Source organism: Schistocerca cancellata, chromosome 7 (genome assembly GCF_023864275.1).
Source record: "Schistocerca cancellata isolate TAMUIC-IGC-003103 chromosome 7, iqSchCanc2.1, whole genome shotgun sequence".
Lineage (NCBI taxonomy): Eukaryota > Metazoa > Arthropoda > Insecta > Orthoptera > Acrididae > Schistocerca > Schistocerca cancellata.
In genome coordinates this window covers 498,696,377-498,717,375 of record NC_064632.1, presented here as the reverse complement: position 1 = coordinate 498,717,375, position 20,999 = coordinate 498,696,377, and the positions used below count along the sequence as shown (strand labels likewise).

The 20,999-nt window shown below is 43.4% G+C and overlaps 1 protein-coding gene across 1 annotated transcript; it reads right to left on the bottom strand.

Moving 5' to 3' along the window:
- Positions 1 to 3,758: 3,758 nt before the first annotated feature.
- LOC126092847 (facilitated trehalose transporter Tret1-like) lies at positions 3,759 to 15,255 on the bottom strand. Its single transcript, XM_049908577.1, has 2 exons — positions 15,198 to 15,255; positions 3,759 to 6,209 (listed from the first exon to the last, which is right to left on the bottom strand). The coding sequence occupies exons 1-2, from the start codon at positions 15,253 to 15,255 to the stop codon at positions 4,795 to 4,797; spliced, it is 1,473 nt and encodes a 490-aa protein (XP_049764534.1). The 3' UTR covers positions 3,759 to 4,794.
- Between the last annotated feature and the right edge of the window lie 5,744 nt (positions 15,256 to 20,999).

Sequence of the window (20,999 nt, the reverse complement as noted above, 5' to 3'; positions counted from 1 at the left end):
GAGTGCAACGGGCATTCCAGTGTTAAATGCAGATGAGAGAGCGGATAGGTGGGTAAAGTACATTGAAGATCTCTTTGAGGGGGAAGATTTGTCTGATATGACAGAAGAAGGAACAGGAGTCGATTTAGACGAGATAGGCGTTCCAGTATTAGAAACAGAATTTAAGAGAGCTTTGGAGGACTTAAGACCAAATAAGGCATTCCATCAGAATTTCTAAAATCACTGTGGAAGGTGTCAACAAAGCGACTATTCACTTTCGTGTGTAGAATGTATGAGTCTGGCGATATACCACCTAATTTTCGGAAAAACAGTATCTACTCAGTTCCGAAGATTGCAAGAACAGACAAGTGCGAGAATTATCGCACACTCAACTTAACAGCTAATGCATCCAAGTTGCTGACCAGAATAACATACAGAAGAATGGAAAATATAGTTGAGAATATGATAGATGATGATCAGTTTGGCTTTAGGAAAGGTAAAGGCACCGAAGGGTCAGTTCTGAGACTGCAGTCGATAATGAAAGCAAGACTAAAGAAAAAATCTAGACACGTCCATAGAATTTGTCAGCCTTAAAAAAGACGTTCGAAATTCTAAGAAATATAAGTGTAAGCAATAGAGTAAGTCGGGTAATATATAATACGTACCAGAACCAAGAGGGAACAATAAGAGTGCAAGACCTACAATGAAGTGCTCGAGTTAAAAAGGGTGTAACACAGGGATGTAGTCTTTCGACCCTACTGTTCAGTCTCTACAGTGAAGAAGCAATGACGGAAATCAATGAAAGGTTCAAAAGTGGGATTTAAATTCAAGGCGAAAGGATATCAATGATAAGGTTTGCTGATGACTGCTATCCCCAGTGAAAGTGAAGAAGAACTACAGGATCTGTTGAATGGAATGAAGAATATAATGGCTTCAGAATATGGACTGAGAGTAAATCGAAGAAAGTACTGAGAAGTATCAGAAATGGGAACAGCAAGGAACGTAATATCAGGATTGATTCAAAAAAATGGTTCAAATGGCTCCAAGGACTATGGGACTCAACATCTGGGGTCATCAGTCCCCTAGACTTAGAACTACTTAAACCTAACTAACCTAAGTACATTACACACACTCATGCCTAAGGCAGGATTTGAACCTGCGACCGTAGCAGCAGCGCGGTTCCGAATTGAAGAGCCTAGATCCGCTCGGCCACAGCGGCCGGCTCAGGATTGGTGATGATGAAGTAGTTGAAGTTACGAATTTTGTTACCTGGGAATCAAAACAGTCCCTGATCCATGGAGCAAGGAGGACAGATGAAGCAGACTAGCACTGTCAAAAGGGCTTTCCTGGCCAAAATAAGTCTACTAATATCAAACATAGGGCTTAATTTGAGGAAAAAATTCCTTAGAATGTACGTTTGGAGCACAGCACTGTATGGTAGTGAAACATCAACTATGTAGAAACAGGGAGAGAAGAGAATTCAAGCATTCGAGATGCGGTATTACAGAAGAATGTTGGAAATTAGGTGTACTGAAAAAGTAACGATTGAGGAGGTTCTCCACAGAATCGGTGAGGAAAGGAATATATGAGAAAAACTGACAAGAAGAAGATACAGGTTGGTAGGTCATCTGTTAAGACATCACGGAACAACTCCCATGGCAGTAGAGGGACCTGTAGAAGGCAAGGCTGTAGAAAAAGACAGAGACTGGAACACACCCAGCCAATAACTGAGAACGTACGTTGCAGGTTTTACTTTATGATGAAAAGGTTGGCACAGGAGAGGAATTCATGGCGGGCCGCATAAAATCAGTCAGAAGAATGACGACTGCAATAGTTCCCTCTGGAAAAGTGTGTGACATTACAGTTAACAGCACCGGGATCTACTGAACAAATTCAGCCTCTGGATGTTTATTTCTTACTGTGCCTATAAAACATGTTATCACAGTTTATTTAGCTATGTCTTAATGGATAGCCAGTTTCATGATGATCTCCACGACAGAGTATTCCACATTCGGTTGCATGCCATCACATTCCATCAGTTCTCAGCACCCCGTTACACCAATATGGCCCTACATACATTCTTAAAGAATGGACAACTAGCTGAACATCGTGAACGGTTTGTGGCCCCCAATGAGTTCGCTTTCGATCTCGATGGTGTGAAATTTGTGATCACTGTGACGCGCTATTTTTCATTTGGTATTTATGGTGCAAGTCAATGGTTTGTTTTGAACATCTCCTGAATGTCGACGACATCCATTTTCTGAAGTGTAATACATACAACCCACGGAAGGTTGATCTCTGCACCTCCAGAGCACTCATTCTCTGTCGCCCTCCTGATGCCCATGGTCAGTCGTTAGCAGCTAATATTTTTCCTGTCGTAATTGTTAGCAGAACTCTTTCGGATGAGCCTTGCTAAAGACTGAACTTGCGGCCTCACATTAAAGGGGTTCCTTGTTAGAGTGCTATGTATTCAGCACTCTGCTGTTTTCTTAACAAAGCTGTATAAATGGAGCCACTATACATATAGGACGTACCACTCATCCAACCACAGTGTCACTATGCAAGTTACAATTTCAGTTTTATAAGTATCTGACATTAAATGAGAACCAGACATTCCACATCCTTTGTTAAAGGTTCGAGAAGTTTATTTGATGAAACAGTTATTATGAACACAGTACAGACATGTATCACATTGACCACACAATACAATAACAAAATTGCAAAAATGTTCAGGTTTACATTCGCATTCGGCGGAAGAGAGATCACAGAAATTATATATTATACCCAGTTGTCATGTACATAAGAAATTCTTTACCGCTATCGCAAAAGTAGTATGTTATTTTGTTGCTGGAATTTCACATGCCTAAACACGCATTGACGAACATTGAAAGTATACCCAGGCTTCGCGAAAGCGAGTTTAGTCCAGTGTCGTAAGCTGTGAAACTAAAGCCACACTGAATGTGCAGTAAGGCGTGATCTATGGTTGACTTGAAAACGATAGGCAGTCCTTACGCCAGCAGGTAAAGGGTGATCAAAAAGTCAGCATAAATTTGAAAACTTAATAAACCACGGAATAATGTAGATAGAGAGGTAAAAATTGACACACATTCTTGGAATGAGATGGGGTTTTATTAGAACCAAAAAAAAAAAAAAAACAAAGTTCACAAAATGTCCGACATCTACATCTACATGACTACTCTGCAATTCACATTTAAGTGTTTGGCAGAGGGTTCATCGAACCACAATCATACTATCTCTCTACCATTCCACTCCCGAACAGCGCGCGGGAAAAACCAACACCTAAACCTTTCTGTTCGAGCTCTGATTTCTCTTATTTTATTTTGATGATCATTACTACCTATGTAGGTTGGGCTCAACAAAATATTTTCGCATTCGGAAGAGAAAGTTGGTGACTGAAATTTCGTAAATAGATCTCGCCGCGACGGAAAACGTCTTTGCTGTAATGACTTCCATCCCAATTCGCGTATCATACCAGCCACACTCTCTCCCCTACTACGTGATAATACAAAACGAGCTGCCCTTTTTTGCACCCTCTCGATGTCCTCCGTCAATTCGACCTGTTAAGGATCCCACACCGCGCAGCAGTATTCTAACAGAGGACGAACGAGTGTAGTGCAAGCTGTCTCTTTAGTGGACTTGTTGCATCTTCTAAGTGTCCTGCCGATGAAATGCAACCTTTGGCTCGCCTTCCCCACAATATTATCTATGTGGTCTTTCCAACTGAAGTTGTTCGTAATTTTAACACCCATGTACTTAGTTGAATTGACAGCCTTGAGAATTGTACTATTTATCGAGTAATCGAATTCCAACGGATTTCTTTTGGAACTCATGTGGATCACCTCACACATTTCGTTATTTAGCGTCAACTGCCACCTGCTACACCATACAGCAATCTTTTCTAAATCGCTTTGCAACTGATACTGGTCTTCGGATGATCGTGTGCTCAGCCGCCACTTTCGTCATGCTTGGCCTCCCAGGTCCCCAGACCTCAGTCCGTGCGATTATTGGCTTGGGGGTTACCTGAAGTCGCAAGTGTATCGTGATCGACCGACATCTCTAGGGATGCTGAAAGACAACATCCGACGCCAATGCCTCACCATAACTCCGGACATGCTTTACAGAGCTGTTCACAACATTATTCCTCGACTACAGCTATTGTTGAGGAATGATGTTGGACATATTGAGCATTTCCTGTAAAGAACATCATCTTTGCTTTGTCTTACTTTGTTATGCTAATTAGTGCTATTCTGATCAAATGAAGGGCCATCTGTCATCATTTTTTGAACTTTTGTATTTTTTGGTTCTAATAAAACCCCATGTCATTCCAAGCATGTGTGTCAATTTGTACCTCTCTATCTACATTATTCCGTGATTTATTCAGTTTTCAAATTTATACTGACTTTTTGATCGCCTTGTATTTCGAAGTTTTCGGTTTCGAGTTTAGACCTTTCGAAACGGTTCTTAAATCGTTACATAACTGTAAATTTAACTGTCGATAGATGAAAAGCCCTAAAGCCACAGAGTTAAAATCTTACTTTGCAATTCCTTATACTCTAAATAGCGCCCAATACTTACGTGACTTTGACTTTTGAAACAGAATCATTTCACACAGTATACACAATTTAGTTGTGCCAGAAGTGACTTCATTTACCCTCTGCACAAATAAGAAAAAGAAAACTAACAAAAGTACAAAGGAATGATCTAGGAACCTGAATTCAGTCCTGCCCTTCAAGTTAATTCACTATCGGGCAAATCACTGGTTTTGTTCTGATACTTTGTAGATGATGTACACTACTATGCAACTTGCTGACGACTCTCCTTCGTAGACACCTCATCGTACTTTTCTGCGTCTCTATTCTTACTTCTCCGTTCTCTCCTTAGATCTCGAAGAATTTCACTAATGGGACGATTCTTTGTCTCCGGTAGGAAAAAGAATATGTACACGTTACTGAGGATACAACAAGTGCTGAAGAACCAGTAGCAGCCGTAGAGCTGCAACCAGTCGACGAGTATGACATACGACTTCATGACGAAGGTGGCGACCACCATCTGACAACCGAGGCCAATGGAGACGCCAACTGGTGCGGCCTCTGGAGCGAACAGCTCGTTGACGATCACGAAGAACAGCGGGCCGACGCCTATGGCGTTGAGAAAGAGCAGCAGCGACATGGCGGCCACAGGCAGCCACCAGACAGAAGCCACGTCCGATCCGCGGTCCTGGGCGAAGGAGTAGCCGCCCAGGGCGAGCAGGCAGGCGGCCATCCCGCCGTTGGTGGCCATCAGGAGTGGGCGACGCCCAGCCCGGTCCACCAGTGCGGAGGATACGAAGGTCGCCAGAAACTGCAGGGCGCCAACCACTACAGCTGACCAGGCCGCTGTCGAACTGTTGCCGGTTGCGGAGAACATCTGCACTAAGTAGTTCAGAGCTATCGTAACCCCTGCGAACTGCTGGTTGAGGATGATCATGACGACGGTAATGAAGCCAAGGCGGCACGTCCTGTCCTTGAAGAACTGGACCACCGAAAGCCCTCTCCCCCCGTTTTCCGACGCGCCACTGTCGAGATTCGACCGCAGCTGTTCCAGCTCCTGACTGACGTTGTGGCCGGCAGCGCGGAACCATCTCAAGGACTTGACAGCGTCGCCATCTCTACCCTTGGACAGTAGATACTGTGGTGATTCGGGCAGGAAGAAGAACCCCAGTAGGTACACAATTGGCAAGATGACGGCCATAGCACAAACGATTTGGTACGAGGCTACGGCGCCCATCAGGTAAGCGATCAGGATACCACCATTGAAGAGGAGCCCAAAGAAAGTTCCGACAGCGCCCCGTATGTGTTCCTGTGCCGCCTCGGTTATGTAGGTCGTGGTGACCACAGGTGTACACCCGGCAGCAAATCCAGTCAAGACTCGTCCCACCAGCATGGTGGCCAGTGATGGCGCCAGCATGATGATCACTCCGGCCATGGCCGAAATGGTACCCACCAGATAACCGGCGACCTTGTAGCCCCAGCGCTGGCTTATGAAGCTGCAAGCTGCAGGGCCCGCGATCCATGCGATGAAGAGGACCGTCGCCACCCATGATGATTCGTCTTTAGTCAGCGGCCGATCCAGCGGAGCGGTATCGTTGGCTGTCCCGTTGTTCTCCAGAACAGGGATAGCCACGGCCGACCACCCGACGACGTAACCAGTGTTCAGTGATATGAGGTTAGCTATAAAGAAAGGGTACTTTTAACACACATGTGGTAGACGAAGCGGAGACAATAACTCTTAAACTGTACCGTAAGATGTAAACTAACCTACAGGGTGGCCAAACAAGGAATCTAAACTAATTTACAGGGTGGCTAAACTAAAAAATTTTATCTTTCACTATGTAACCTAAACGATATAGAGAGCATTAGAAAATTATCTAAATCGAGTCTGTATACCGAAAAAAAGTAGCTCAAGTCAAACGTAACCTATAGAAAAGTCACACAGAAATGTAACTTCATTTGGCTGTCCATGTGGAATTTAACAGGTCGTTTTGCCAGTAGGTCATCCTTACAAATTATCTGTGCTGCCTGTTAAGGCTTCCCTATCAACCTGGGCGTGTTCAGTTCTGAAAATTTCTAAATGAAGTGGTAATGGGATGTCTCAATACGTTTCTTTTTTATTTTCTGTGCCCATTCGTGAATGATGATATTACCGTCTTATGCGTAGTTTACCTGCCAGCTTTACTCTTGCCATCCTGTAAATTCCAGTCTGGGTACTTGTTTTTCCTTTAAGGGATAAAACTACATAAGTACACGTGTACACCATAAGCTCTGAATTGGAAGCCTTAATTTGGCCTTTATGATACTGTACATCATACAATTGAGTTAGGAATTTAATAGCTATCTCTGCTGACTGTTCTTTTAATAAAGCGCGATATGTCTCTATGAAGCCACCACCATCACTGTCAATAGAAAAGTCACGGAAGAGTGGTTAAAGGTTCAGTAGCAGCACACACCTCATGACAAATTACACAAAAATGAAGTACACTGACAATCTGATGTATAAGATTACCGATTGAAAATAATTTCGGATTTAACTGAATAAAAACGTCAGCCTGCTTCTTTCTCTAAAAGGGGAAAAAAATGAACTCGAAGCTTGTCTTAGTATCTGAGTAGATCACCAAGAAACAGTGCCATACTTCTGTGAAGTTATTGCTCCTGCATCTCACGTCATCTGGAAACGTGTTACTAGGTATTCATGTTTCAATGATGTTAAACTGTTCCTTATAAAGCTACTTAAATTCATCAAAAACCTGAAAAAAAAACTTCATAGCGCATTTGAATCCCGAAACTCTACACTGTTATGGGTCGGCTGCAAATGGTAGAGATCAAGCTGTCAAGATTTAAGCATCTAAAGATTTAAGACCTTAAGCGGTCAGTGGTTTGTATATGTCTCGGAGAAATATAGCCCGTTAAAGTACTTAACGTCAAAAATGACACCATTTACACAGAAAACTCGAATTACGATACTGCGTTTGGTGGCCCATAGAATAATATGTATTACCGAAGCTATTCTGTGTGTTTCCATACAACAGATTGCGTGATAAAAGGTATTTAACGGAACCAGAAAATGATGCTGTAAGGACAGTGAAGTCTCCTAAAACACCAAAAGTGTAACATGACAGCGTCAGATATTCAGCTGGATTGGTTATTGAACCTCACGGCGTTCTAAGCTACGTTCAAGAAGTACAGAGCTAATGGATAACATTGGAAACTGAGTGATTATGATTGTAGATGATGTAGACACATTTGGGAAAGACACATCTCCAAATCATAGTAACAGATATCAGGAAGACTTGCAAATGGTGTAAAGACTAGCAATTTCCCGTTGTTAAACATACGCAACATTGCATATAAAAAAGGTGAATGAGGCGACTAGCGATCGACACCCACTACAGTTATACGCTGAGGACCATTGATTCACGAGATTGAATGCCAGCAGATGGCGTGTTGGCAAATGTGATAAACAAGCGAAGCAGAGACAATTGGGGAACCATTCTAACGACTGCACGGGCCGAAAATTCGGAGATACACTGACATAAGCGACTCTGACGAAACGGAGGTTTGTTTTGACCCGGCGCGTGGGAACGAGCAACTCGGCGAAGCTGTTCGCGTGGTATTGACGTGACCATCAACGGAAATGGTTAAGGGACAGTGAAATCACGAGTAGCACACTATGCAGGGCAGATTGACGTGAGTCTCCTCACCAGATGAAACACGGTTCGTGTCACGAAAGGTCGATTGTGTTATCCAGATACGACGTCATCCAGGTGTATGAAAGCTTGAAACATGCACCACGCCAGGGACGGAGGCTGGCGGGCCCAGAATTTGCTAGGGAGGTCCTTTGCCTGACCTGAGACCCCTGGTAGTAGTCCAAGTCACCATGACAACTGTGGTCAACGTAAACATTATTTAGGCTCGTTTACATCTCTCCACGCTTGATGACTTCCGAGACATACGTAAGAGGCGTGTTTTTTTTAAGTAAGTACTGTTATGAAATTTAAAAAATACGTGCTAAGATATCTCAATAATTTTGTTTTCACATGAAAGCCTGTACCTTAATCTACGCACTGACGCCATTACAGTCGGATTCTACCTTGTTTACGTTGTGTACTGAGTGTTTAAGATGCCTCCGATAATCGAGAGTCCCGCCGACTGTGAAGTACGGGCTGTTATAAGATTTCTTAGTGCTAAATGCGTTAAAGCGCTCGATATTCATCGTGAGATCTGTGCAGTTTACGGAGAAAACTTTATCGGTGATGTAATGGTAAGAAAGTGGATGAGAGCATTTAAAGACGGCTGCACAAATGTGCATGATGAACAACGAAGTGGGCGTCCTTCGGTCGTTAATGAAAGTTTGGTGCACGAAGTGGACAATAAGGTGAGAGAAAACAGACGCTTTACAATTTCCTCCTTGCGGGATGACTTTCCTAATGTTTCTCGTAGTGTTTTGTATGGCATTGTGATCGAGCACTTGAATTACCGAAAATTGTGCGCACGTTGGGTACCGAAAATGTTGACGGATGTGCACAAAACCAAACGTTTAGACAGTGCATTGACTTTCCTTGAGCGGTACCACAACGACGGTGATGATTTCTTAAGCCAAATTGTTACGGGAGATGAAACATGGGTGGCCCACGTCACACCAGAATCAAAGCAACAGTCCATGGAAACTGAGCAACGACATCGTTTTGCTGCAAGACAATGCCCGTCCGCATGTGGCGAATCAGACCAAAGATCTCATCATATCTTCTCCATGGGAAACTCTAGATCATCCTCCGTACGGTCCCGATCTTGCGCCCAGTGTCTACCATCTGTTCCTGCACTTGAAGAAACACCTGGGCGGTCAGCGTCTTCAAGACGATGACGAAGTCAAAACAGTGGCGATGCTGTGGTTAACAAGTCAAGCGGCAGACTTCTATGAGGAGGGTATTCAAAAACTGGTACAATGTTATGAGAAGTGCCTCAGTGTTGACGGAAATTATGAAGAAAAGTAGATTAAGGTAAAGGCTTTCATGTAAAAAGAAAATAATTGAGATATCTTAGAACGTCTTCTTTTAATTTCAAAACGATACTTGCTTAAAAAGACGCCTCCTGTTTTCGGAAAAATCAGATTCTGAGGGGCGTTCAATAAGTAATGCAACATATTTTTTCTCGGCTAGTTCCGACTGAAAAATACTTCAACCCTTATAGTTTCATGAAGCTCCGATAGGTGGTGGAGCTACACATAGCCTCCTAAATGCCGTCTTGTCACGAATGGCTCGCGGATGGGAGCCGAAATGCATAAGATTGCATAAGATGAACATGTAGAAAAGCAACCTAACGTCAGCCAGGGCGCTAGGAAGCAGGAGAGGTTGCGTTTTTGTGGTAATGGACGCTGGAGCTACATGACCAGCTACGACAGAATGTTCTGGAAGGACGACAGGACACGAGAGACTCGCGTGATCGCGGGGAATTGCATCAGACCAGCCTATATAAGCAGGGCCGGTGGTGCTGCTGGGAGATTCCTTCGATAGTTGGCTCAGACGCTGGAAATGAGTTACTCTGCCCTCGGGATGGGACTTAGTTTCTCGTGGCACTTATCTGCACAGGGTACATGCAGGATTGCCCAACTTACATTAAATATGTTGGTGCCTCTAAGGGTTCGACAGTGGTCTTATCCTACCTCGTGTTTCATCTCAGTTATTTCGTCAGAAGTATACGTCATTTATTAAAATTGGTTCAAATGGCTCTGAGCACTGTGGGACTTAACTTCTGAGGTCATCAGTCCCCTAGAACTTAGAACTACTTAAACCTAACTAACCTAAAGACATGACACACATCCATGCCAGAGGCAGGATTCGAACCTGCGACCGTAGCGGGCCGGCGGTATCAGACTGTAGCGCCTAGAACCGCTCGGCCACCCTAGCCGGCCGTCCTTTATCCCACCGAGTTCCCTTATCTGCAAAGAATATCCAGCTAGTTTTCCAGTACCAGGACTTCGAGTTGGAAGAGCCACCTCATTACTGGATTTAGCGTCTTGCTCCCATCCTGATCCGCTCACAAGAAACTACAGACGCGACAGTCTGTAACTGAGGTGCTTTCCAAGCAGAAAGCTGTCATTCAGTTTCTTTCGGAGGAAAAGCGCCGCATCACAGGAATTAATGGGTGCTTACAGAATATCTACGGAGACCTAGCAGTGCACAAAAGCACGGTGAGTCGTTGGGCGAGGCGTCTGTAATCATCGCAACAAGGTCACGCAACCTATCCGATCCCCCACGTGTCGGATGGCCTCACACAGCTGTGACTCCTGGATCGTACGCACTCTCTTTCGAGGTGATCGGCGGATATCAGGCATACGCCTCGGTGTACACTTTTCACTGTTGATAGTGATGACATATTCGTCCGGCAGCTGGGTTATTCAGAGTTTCCCGCAGCCTAGCATAAGACCGTAAAGAACTACGAACGACAATGTGTGCGAAAGTGCTCGCGCCTTCAAAACTGATCGCGACAGTTTTATGTCAAACATTTTCACAGGCGGTGAAACATGGGTTCATAACTTCGAACCGGAAACAAAACATTAAACCATGGAGTGGCGCCAGACAGCCTCATCTCCGAAGAAATAGTCAAAGCCGCTCCCTCAGCCGGTGAATTTATGGCGACGGTTTTCTAGGACTCTTAAGGGATTATTCTGTTTGATGTCCTCCCTCATGCTGCAGTGGTCAACTCTGAGGTGTAAAATGCTATCAGCAAGAAATTGAAGAAACTGCTTCATCGTGATCGTCACCACAAAAATACAAATGAACTTCTGCTTCTCCATGAAAACGCAAGGCTTCACTCAAGTTTTCGCAACCGGTAGGAGCTCACAAAACTTCACTTGACCATTTTTCTTCATCCACCCTACAGCCTGGATCTCGCTGCCTCCGACTTCCATCTTACAGGTCTATTGCAGGATGCACTCCGCTGGAAGCTGTTCTTGGGTGTTGGGTAGGTTATTGATACAGCAAGGCGTCAGCTTTAACGTCGACGTGGTACGACGCGGGCATACAGGCCCTCCGAGAAAGGTGGTGGGAGGCCGTCGTATTGAACGGAGACTATGTTGAAAAACAGAGATTTGCAGCCAGAAGAATAGGTAATAATACGATGAATTGGAATCCCGAATAACACCAACCTGGATTCAGAAAAAAAGTGTCGCATTACTTATTTAGCTCCCTGTTATATCTAGGTTTCTTGATAAACAAAAGCCAAAACATATTCAGCCGACGAAAAAGATAATCCAGCGACATTCTTCGTTTACTGTGGAGGAGCCTAAAACAACATATTAGACTAGGTAAATCTTGCGAGCTAAAGCTATTTTGCGTGCAGCGATCAAGTGCATTTGATCTTTGTTGATCCATCATGGACTGTGAGACAACGGCTGGCATGTATTTCTTGATGCTATAAGTAGGCTGTTTAGGTTTTTTATTGGTAACGCCACGTAGCGCTCTGTGTGAAAATCACTGGCTGTGCTGTGTGCAGTCTGTGGCTAGTTTGCATTGTTGTCTGCCATTGTAGTGTTGGGCAGCTGGATGTGAACAGCGCGTAGTGTGGCGCAGTTGGAGGTGGGCCGCGAGCAGTGGTGGATGTGGGGAGAGAAATGGCGGAGTTTTGAAATTTGTAAGACTGGATGTCATGAATTGCTATGTATATTATGATTTTTCAACACTATTAAGGTAAATACATTGTTTGTTCTCTATTAAAATCTTTCATTTGCTAACTATGCCTATCAGTAGTTAGAGCCTTCCGTAGTTTGAATCTTTTATTTAGCTGGCAGTACTGGCGCTCGCTGTATTGCAGCAGTTCGGGTAACGAAGATTTTTGTGAGGTAAGTGATTTGTGAAAAGTATAGGGCCATTCTTTTGTAGGGATTATTGAAAGTCAGATTGCGTTGCGCTAAAAATATTGTGTGTCAGTTTAAGGACAGTCATGTATAATTGTTCAAATGGGACGTTTCAATGCAATAATTTACCAACAGCTGTATGTATTGTAGAAGTTTATTTTATGAACTTATTATGTGTTACCAGTTTCGGCATTACATTGTTGCCATCTTCAGGCCCCACACGTCATAGCGTCATAGTCGTAAAATCGCTGTACACGAAAGGAGCCATATAACTGGATCCGTGAATCAAATAGATATGCAACAGCTCTTGGTGGCCAGGCGATACAGACAGCTGTTGCATAGCGATTTGATTCACGGATCCAGTTATATGTCTCCTTTCGTGTATAGCGATTTTGCGACTATGACGTGTGGGGCCTGAAGATTGCATCAATGTAATGCCGAAACTGGTACCACATAAGAAGTTCATAAAATAAATTTCTACAATACATACGGCTGTTGATAAATTATTGCATCAAGAAAATTGCATTTGAGGTACCTGGCTTTTACAACGTGCAATGTGATTATAGAACAGGAAATCTGTAGTCTGTCCGAACGCTGTACGAACATAAGCGCAACATCGCGTTCAGAAAAGATAAATTGGTAAGTTCCAAGAACGTTTGCCTACCGAAACTACAGGCTGCAAACGGCAGATATCGAACGTGTGGTTCTAAATCGATCACACGACTGTGGTGGCGGGATTTATGACAAATTATTTGTGAGTTTGCTATGATTTATGAGTTGCTGCGAAAACCAGTGCGATCTATGTTGGTAGTGAGTTGGGATGTCTGATGTCGCAGACTGTTCTTCGGACGATTGCCTGACGTGGAAGAATATAATTGCATGCTTATGTAATGTTGGGAATAGTTCGAATTTCTGTCGGAGATATAAACTAACGCCGGATGACGAAAGGAGAGAATGTGTAGACTGCAGTGAGGCGAAATCCATAAAAGTTAGTAAGAAGAGTTGTGATAGTGAAATCCTTTAGTATTTCATTGTGGAAGTTGTGGAAATAGAACGACCATCAGGAAAAATACATAGTTTGACTGTTGAGAATTATCATCCAGACCAGTATAATTGTTGCAGCTTGCTGGATTAGAGAGTACATCCTGCAAGCAACAGAATCAGAAAGTGACTTATCTACCAGTACCGTGTGCAGCTATTTGGGGTTTGCAGAGAAGTTATGTAATAGTGACGAACGACAGTGTACCGATCGGTGGAACAAAAAGAGTAGTTGAAGTGGACGAGTAGCACATAGTAAGAAGAAAAAATCAGAGAGGACGACCTTTAAAGAATTAAATCGAACATATTTTGGTATTCGGTGGCATAGAACGACAGTCCCGTAAGTAATTTTTAGTAAGAGTGTTCTCCAGAGACAAAGTAACTTTAGTCGGTTTGTTAAAGCACTTTATACTGGCCCGTAGCAAAGTGGTTAGAGACGGCTTTCAATCCTTCAAAACATTAAAAGCAGATGTTCAAATGTGTGTGAAATCTTATGGGAATTATCTGCTAAGGTCATCAGTCCCTAAGCTTACACAGTAATTAACCTAAATTGTCGTCAGGACAAACACACACATCCATGCCCTTGGGAGGACTCGAACCTCCGCCGGGACCAGCCGCACAGTCCAAGACTGCAGCGCCACAGACCGCTCGGCTAATCCCGCGCGGCTTAAAAGCAGAAGGATTCAACCATGAGTTCGTGAACCATTGTGTAGAGTTCGTGTCTTTCGCTGATCCACACGCAGAACATCGAGAGGCTGTGGAAATAAGTGAAATATTCCACTAAAAGAGAAGGGCGTCCAGGAGAAAGAGACCAACTCTACTTGTTGCAGTATCCGTATTTCCATGACTTACGGTTGCAAGGAATCGTCGACGCATGTGATACTTTACCCAGATTTTTGCGTGGCATACACAGAGATTACCAAAATTATGGCATTAAGGGAACTCTTCCCGTACCATACACATTAAATGAACTTTTTCATGACGACAACGTCGATGACGAGAGAGGTAAGTCATTTCCTTTGTAATTAAAGTATTTTAGTCACCGTTATTCTTTTGTCGTTGCTGTAGTGACTACTGTAAACACTGCTCATAACTCCCGCCACCACAATCGCAGTCATGTGGTCTATTTCGAATAGAGCGTTCGATATTTATCGTTTCGGCCCACTGTGTCGATAGGCAAACATCCTTGGAAATTAACGAAAAATCAGTGGAGGCGTACCATAGCCTTATGACATGATATTATATCATCTCTGAACATGCTCCGATCTCACGTTTAACATTAATCAGAGACAGTGCGAAAAGAAGCATACGAAATAATTTGGATCCATCCTAGTAAACTTAACACAAACTGACCATAAATTTAGCACTCCCTGGGGTTGGGTGCAAGAGACCGATCATTCAAAATTAGAAACATGAATTCAGATAGAAGTAGTGGTTGTGGTTTGGGGCTAGGAATGGGGATGGAGCAAATCTCTTTCACCTTCTGCTCCGAATTTTCTTGCTTATGGAAAGGCTGTGCTATCTTCACTGATTACTCCTCACATTTGCGCATGCCCGGGTGACGTCACCCACCACCCAGTACTGCAATGTGCCAGAGATACGCATCGGTCCTGGCAGTCAGCTCCTGACAAGGAAAATGTTGTATGTCTTCGAGAGCTCGAGTCTTAGCTAACATGACGCGACTTGCGAAGAGAAATTCCTATACCTCTAAATCAGAAGATCAGTTAGGTCCTTTCGTGAAAGGTCGATATTGCGCCAGTGGCCAGACTCACCAACGAAGGCGCCCAGGAACTGCGTGGCGACGCCCGCTACCGCTTTTTCCGACGCCATGGCTGCCCGACCGCCGCCGCCCTGCTCTTCGCTCGCTACTCCGAGACGCGCGAGTCGGCGCCTTCTGCTGAAACGGCAGACTGCGCTCATAAATAATCTCGCCCTATCTGACAAGCCTAACACTTCGGGACACCCGTGCAGTCGGGCTTAACACAGCAGTCGCAAGCACGTGGCGTTTAGTACTTGCTACTGTTTGCACACGTGATTATTTCAGTCTACTGTAAACGTTACAGAATGGTAAGTCAATAATGACATCCTCTCGCTACGTAGAAGGCAGTCGTCCACCTATCGTACACTCTGTTTTTTTTAGGATTCGGCCCTCTGCTAAACCAACCAAGTAGTCGGTATTGAGATGGAGACTCCTCGAGTTTCTCGTTTGGACTATATTACTGGTTTCATCGGTATTACACAACTTGCATCAGACAATCAACACTGTGCAATACTGTACAACACGCAATTACTAACCACAAAACCACAAGAAACGACTAAATCTAATCATTGTAGTTGTTACCTGTTTAATATTTTAGTGGGATCAAAAATTTAAAAAACTCTCCCACACCGGCCTGATTTAGCTTCACTGATCAGGACAGTAAAAAACATGCGTATATTAAGGGAATTTTCATTCACAAAGCAGGCTTATCACATTCACACAGTTCAATACTGTTCTATCCTGATTAAATTGAGCTTAACTTAAATTCAATATGGCAGTGAAGCTATTTCGAAGTCTCGGTGCGACGAAAATTGTCAGTCGATCTCCTCAAAACATTTGTAATAATTATTAACTTTCGGTGATCACATGGGGAAGACCGGAGATCTGCTGGTAAGACCGTGTTAGCCTATTTATTGAAAGCAATAAGCTGGATATGTTGAGCATACAAAACGGCAGGTTCGTCCAGTGTAAATCAGACGTTCCCCACTGATCCCGTGCAACACAGCGTAGTAAGCAGACACTGTCAATAATAATCTGTTAAATAATACGCGAACACACTTACTTTAGTTTAGTTCATGTATTAAATTCCTTCTCATACAGAATCTCATCAAGATGGCGACTACCTCAACAATACATACATATACATCTTCGTTCTTTCACGGCTATTCGGCAAGATCTCAATCCTTCTTTTCATAAGAGAAAACATAGATAGCAGAGAAGCTATTCCATGGAGTAAATGCACGCTCCAAGGAGTAATAGGGCATGAAACTACTTTGCATGATAATCATCGTATATTAAAGTTTAGGAATAGGTAAGATAAGAAGAGATATTTCGAGATATGTACTGAGTTATATAATTTATAAAATTTCTGAAAATATTGCGGAGAGACCGCTGCAAGAGACATTACACCTGCCAGCATCCAATACAAAGCAATAAATTCAAAATTCAAATTTTGTATCATCCGCTTCTGTGATACGTGAAATGCCTGGGCTAGCAGGACAGAGCGGATTAGGTTCGGGAAAGGTGTCAAAATAAGCTGCTGTCAGTTGCACTCAACGTACAAACTTTATTCATCAACACACAATATCACAACAAGGATGAAAAACACTCAAAACTTTAATCGACCTCCTTCGATTAACTTTAGATCGCCTGAAGGCCACACTCAAAATCAAGACACAAGGCCTAAACAAGAAATTGAAGTACAAGATTCTTCTGAAGGTTTCACCCAAGAATATTTTTCAAATCTTCAAGCTAAACACTCTGAAGTCCTTAGCAATTTAATTTTAATGGAACTTGGCTGGATGCCGCATGTTAAGCAATAAGAAGAGGTTCAATCAAAAGGCAAAAGGCCTTATCTTAAAACATTTAATGCAAAATTCGGCTACAGGCCCCATACCAAAGAATAACCATCCCGTGCCTTAAGGGCGAGATAAGAACATTAATTATAGAGATATTAAAACTCGGCTGAAGGCCGCACATCAACAAATAATTAAATGTTTTAAGCCCTAGAAAAAAGAGTTTCAATTTTAAAAGGCAGAAGGCCGTATCTTAAAACGTTTCATATAAAATACGGCTGAAGGCCCCTATAAAGAATAACAATCTCATGCCTTAAGGGCAAGACAAGAACATTAATTTAAAAGATATTAATACTCGACTGAAGGCCACATATCAACAAAATATGTTTAACGGCTTAAGGCTTAGAAAAAGAGTTTCAATTTAAAAGGCAGAAGACCTTATCTTAAAACATTTCATGTAAAATTCGGCTGAAGGCCCCATACCAAAGAATAACAATCACATGCCTTAAGGGCAAGACCAGAACATTAATTTAAAAGATATTGATACTCGGCTGAAGGCCATGCATCAACCAAATAACTAAAACCCAAACAGGGAAATTACTATGTAACACACAAGGAACGTCGCTCAGAAGTTTCCAAGGGTCGGCCTGGGATTACTGCACTAACGCCCTTTTAGGTGGGACAGGCAGCCTGTCCAACGACTTCTTAATCTGAAGGCAACCCAACTGACAGACAGCCGACCGACCAATCAACAAGATCAGTTCCGCTTCACGCAACGAGCTAAACGCCCACAAGATTTCAGTACAACGACACACAGAATATTGGCGCCCACAACGACCAACAGCACCTTAGTTGCCGAACTACACGCCGGGCTGGACAGCAACAACACGACGAGGAAAATACACTGCCGAAAATTACGTCAACGATCAGGGCAGGTAGCTGGAACTTCAACGGCCACCAGGCAGAAAATACCTCTGGTTAACTTCAGTAACCAGGAATAAATTAAGTTAAACTCCACAGGAAGATGGCTGGAATCTTGGCCGACTTGAATGCACACACGTTATTGCTCGCGGGAATGTCCCAAAAGCGACAACCAGTATCAAACGAAGAAATGTAAACAGTTGAGGCTCGATAGTAAGTTAAGTGAGGACTCAACTTTCATGTCGAAGATCGGTGGACGACTAACTTCGTAGCACTAGCAAGCAGCACCTCACACTCCAACCACGTGTACACACTGTCAGCAGCCCCGGCCAGAACTGGCGCGACGGAGACTTCCTTGACGCTCCACTCCAACCGACGGACTGCCCAGGCCGGGAAACGGTGAAAGGACCAAATATACGTCGGCCGATGAGACGACCAACCGAACGACCAACCAACGGTCGTCCCGCTCCAACCTCCCTCCATCAGACAGTTTATGTGTGTCCCCAGCAGTCGGTGAGCACTGGCTGTCCGCGCCTCTGTCCTGACTTCACTGCTGCTGCGTCCCGACTCCACTGCTGGTCCGTCCCCAACTGACCGCCAGACACACGACGACCTGGAAATACTATCGGTAGCTCCAGAGATGGTAAGCCAGTGCACGTATCGATATGAGCTGCTGTTGCCACTCACGGGTAAGTAAGGCGGGTAGTTAGTGACGCCAGTAAATGGAATAAGAAAACGAGGCGGCAGTACCGTAATAGATGATGATAAACAATAAATGGCATGAACACGAGCCGAGCTTCTGTGATATAGTAATGGCAGTGAGTTCCGTCAAAACTGGTCAAGGAAAACAGTTTATTGAGATAGATAGTTTGGAACAAAACTAGTACGCTCGAAAAGAAGATGTGGCCTTTATGCCACTTTGTAGACCATGTTTTATCATATCGTATCTAAATGCTTACAGTGCTGTAGCTACGTGAGCCAATAGGAACGAAAGATTACCCATCCCATAAATTACTGGCGGTCGTGCCACATGCATACAGAGTTTGGGAAAGCTATGAGGATACTCCGCTACGTCCTGGAGCTGCGATAGGTAGCAGGGAATCCCGCGTCAGATCTCGCGCCAAGACGAATAACGTCTAGTGTTAATATTTAATGTTTAAGTAATTGAGAAACTGTTGTGACAGTGATGAAGACGTTATCCACATTGGTGCACATGTAAGTACAATTTCAGTCATTCAAAACTGATCCTCAAATATTAACAGTAGAATTAATGTTATGTTGCAAGTGGTTGGCGGACTTAACCGACCAATCACGAAAGCACTCTGAGGTGGCAGTTGGGTTACAGTCGTAGTGGTCCAGTACTGAGTCTTAGGAATGCCTTCATGAAGACAAAATGTGGTTATTTCGCTTAATTAAAAGTCAAGTAATGTTTCAAGACGACTAGAGAAACGGTTGTACCCGTGCATTAGTAGGTGGAAATACATTACTCATGGCCTGCACCTAAATCTGAAAGGGAAAGATAAGTTAGCTTCTCTATTAGTAGATACTGTAAGGGGGGCCACAGTCACACAAGGGATGATTCCTGTGGTTAATGGGACCAGGTAGACAGGTTTTTAGGTTAAAACCAGAATCCAGACAGACAAAAATCAAGAAAAATAGAATAAAAGAAGCTTTGTGCACAGTAAATGGGGATAAAACTAAGGCTGTTATCAATTTACTTCACCAAAATATCAGAGCAATAAAAAATAAAGTATATGAGCTGTTAATGTGTTTCGATGATCTCAAAAATAAGAATGATATTGATATACTTAGTCTGTCTGAGCACCATTAATTGTGAGGATGGGAAGTGTCAGTATAAATGGGCATAATTTAGCATTTTACACTTGCAGATCTAGAATGGATAAAGGAGTTGCCATTTATACAAAACAACAGTATAAATACAAAACTGTAGAAGTAAGCAAATATTGTGTCGACTAGCACTTTGAAATTTCTGCATGTGAACTACAGCTATATAATGTAGTGTTCATATTAGCAACAGTATACAGGTCCCCAGTAGCAGATTGGGAGCTAATAACAAAAATGTTTGACTCCCTATTATACTGTCTGTCAGACAGAAGGACGTTATTAATCTGTGGTGATTTCAGTGGAACTTTCTAAGCAATTCTGATAGAAAAAGTGAAGTAGAAGTGTTATTAATGACATATAACTTAGAATCAGCGATCAGTTTCCCTACACGTAGAGCTCAAGATGATGCACAGTTGACTAACTTACAAAACCTAGCAGGTCGTACAGTTCAGAAACCATTAATAAAAGTGTAAGATTGAAAGTTAACCTGGCATGGGACGCCACAATAAAAGTTAGCCCATGATGCTGACTATATAAAATGATTGAGAATGTAGTAAAATTTACTAACAACGTTTATTTTTTAAAAGAAAAACAGACATGAATTATAGTTATTGATTGAATCCAGTTAACAGCGAACACTTAGGTTAAGGGAGCGATGGACAAGGATCCTGGGTGGCAGAAGTGAGTCAAGTACTCTGGCCCTAAAAATGTGGATAACGCAATCTGAATTGATCTGACACTGAACGGAATTTTACTGATAATCTACAGAAGTCGACATACGTGCAGGTGAGAGCAAGTGGCCCTGACAAGGCAGGCGCAGCAGTATGTTACCCTGCGTGCTTCGTGCAGCGATGTTACTTGCAGCTGGCGAGATGTGTGCGGCGGAGGCGAGGCATAAGGCGACACCTGTGAATCGTTCGCGGCCACGAAAGAAATTCAAAGTCTCACTGTCTAGCGACCAGGCAGACGGATCGCAATTTACTCTCTACCAGAGCCCTGAAATCACGGTAGACTTCAGTGTGTGACACATCCGTTCGCTGGTCGTACGAAGGACAAATTTGGCTCACTTATACGACAGAGTGCACAAGGATACCAAACGTCAAGACTGATAAACCAAAGCCGGCCGAGGTGGCCGAACGGTTCTAGGCGCTATAGTCTGGACCCGCTCGACCGCTACGGTCGCAGGTTCGAATCCTGCCTCGGGCATGGATGTGTGTGATGTCCTTAGGTTAGTTAGGTTTAAGTAGTTCTAA

What these genes read in the sequence shown, in the direction of transcription:
- LOC126092847 (XM_049908577.1), bottom strand. Translation starts at nt 15,255, where the DNA reads ATGGCGTCGGAAAAAGCGGTAGCGGGCGTCGCCACGCAGTTCCTGGGC. An exon ending in GTTCCTGGGCGCCTTCGTTG is followed by an intron (nt 6,210 to 15,197) that starts GTGAGTCTGGCC and finishes CTTTCTTTATAG; the next exon opens with CTAACCTCATATCACTGAAC.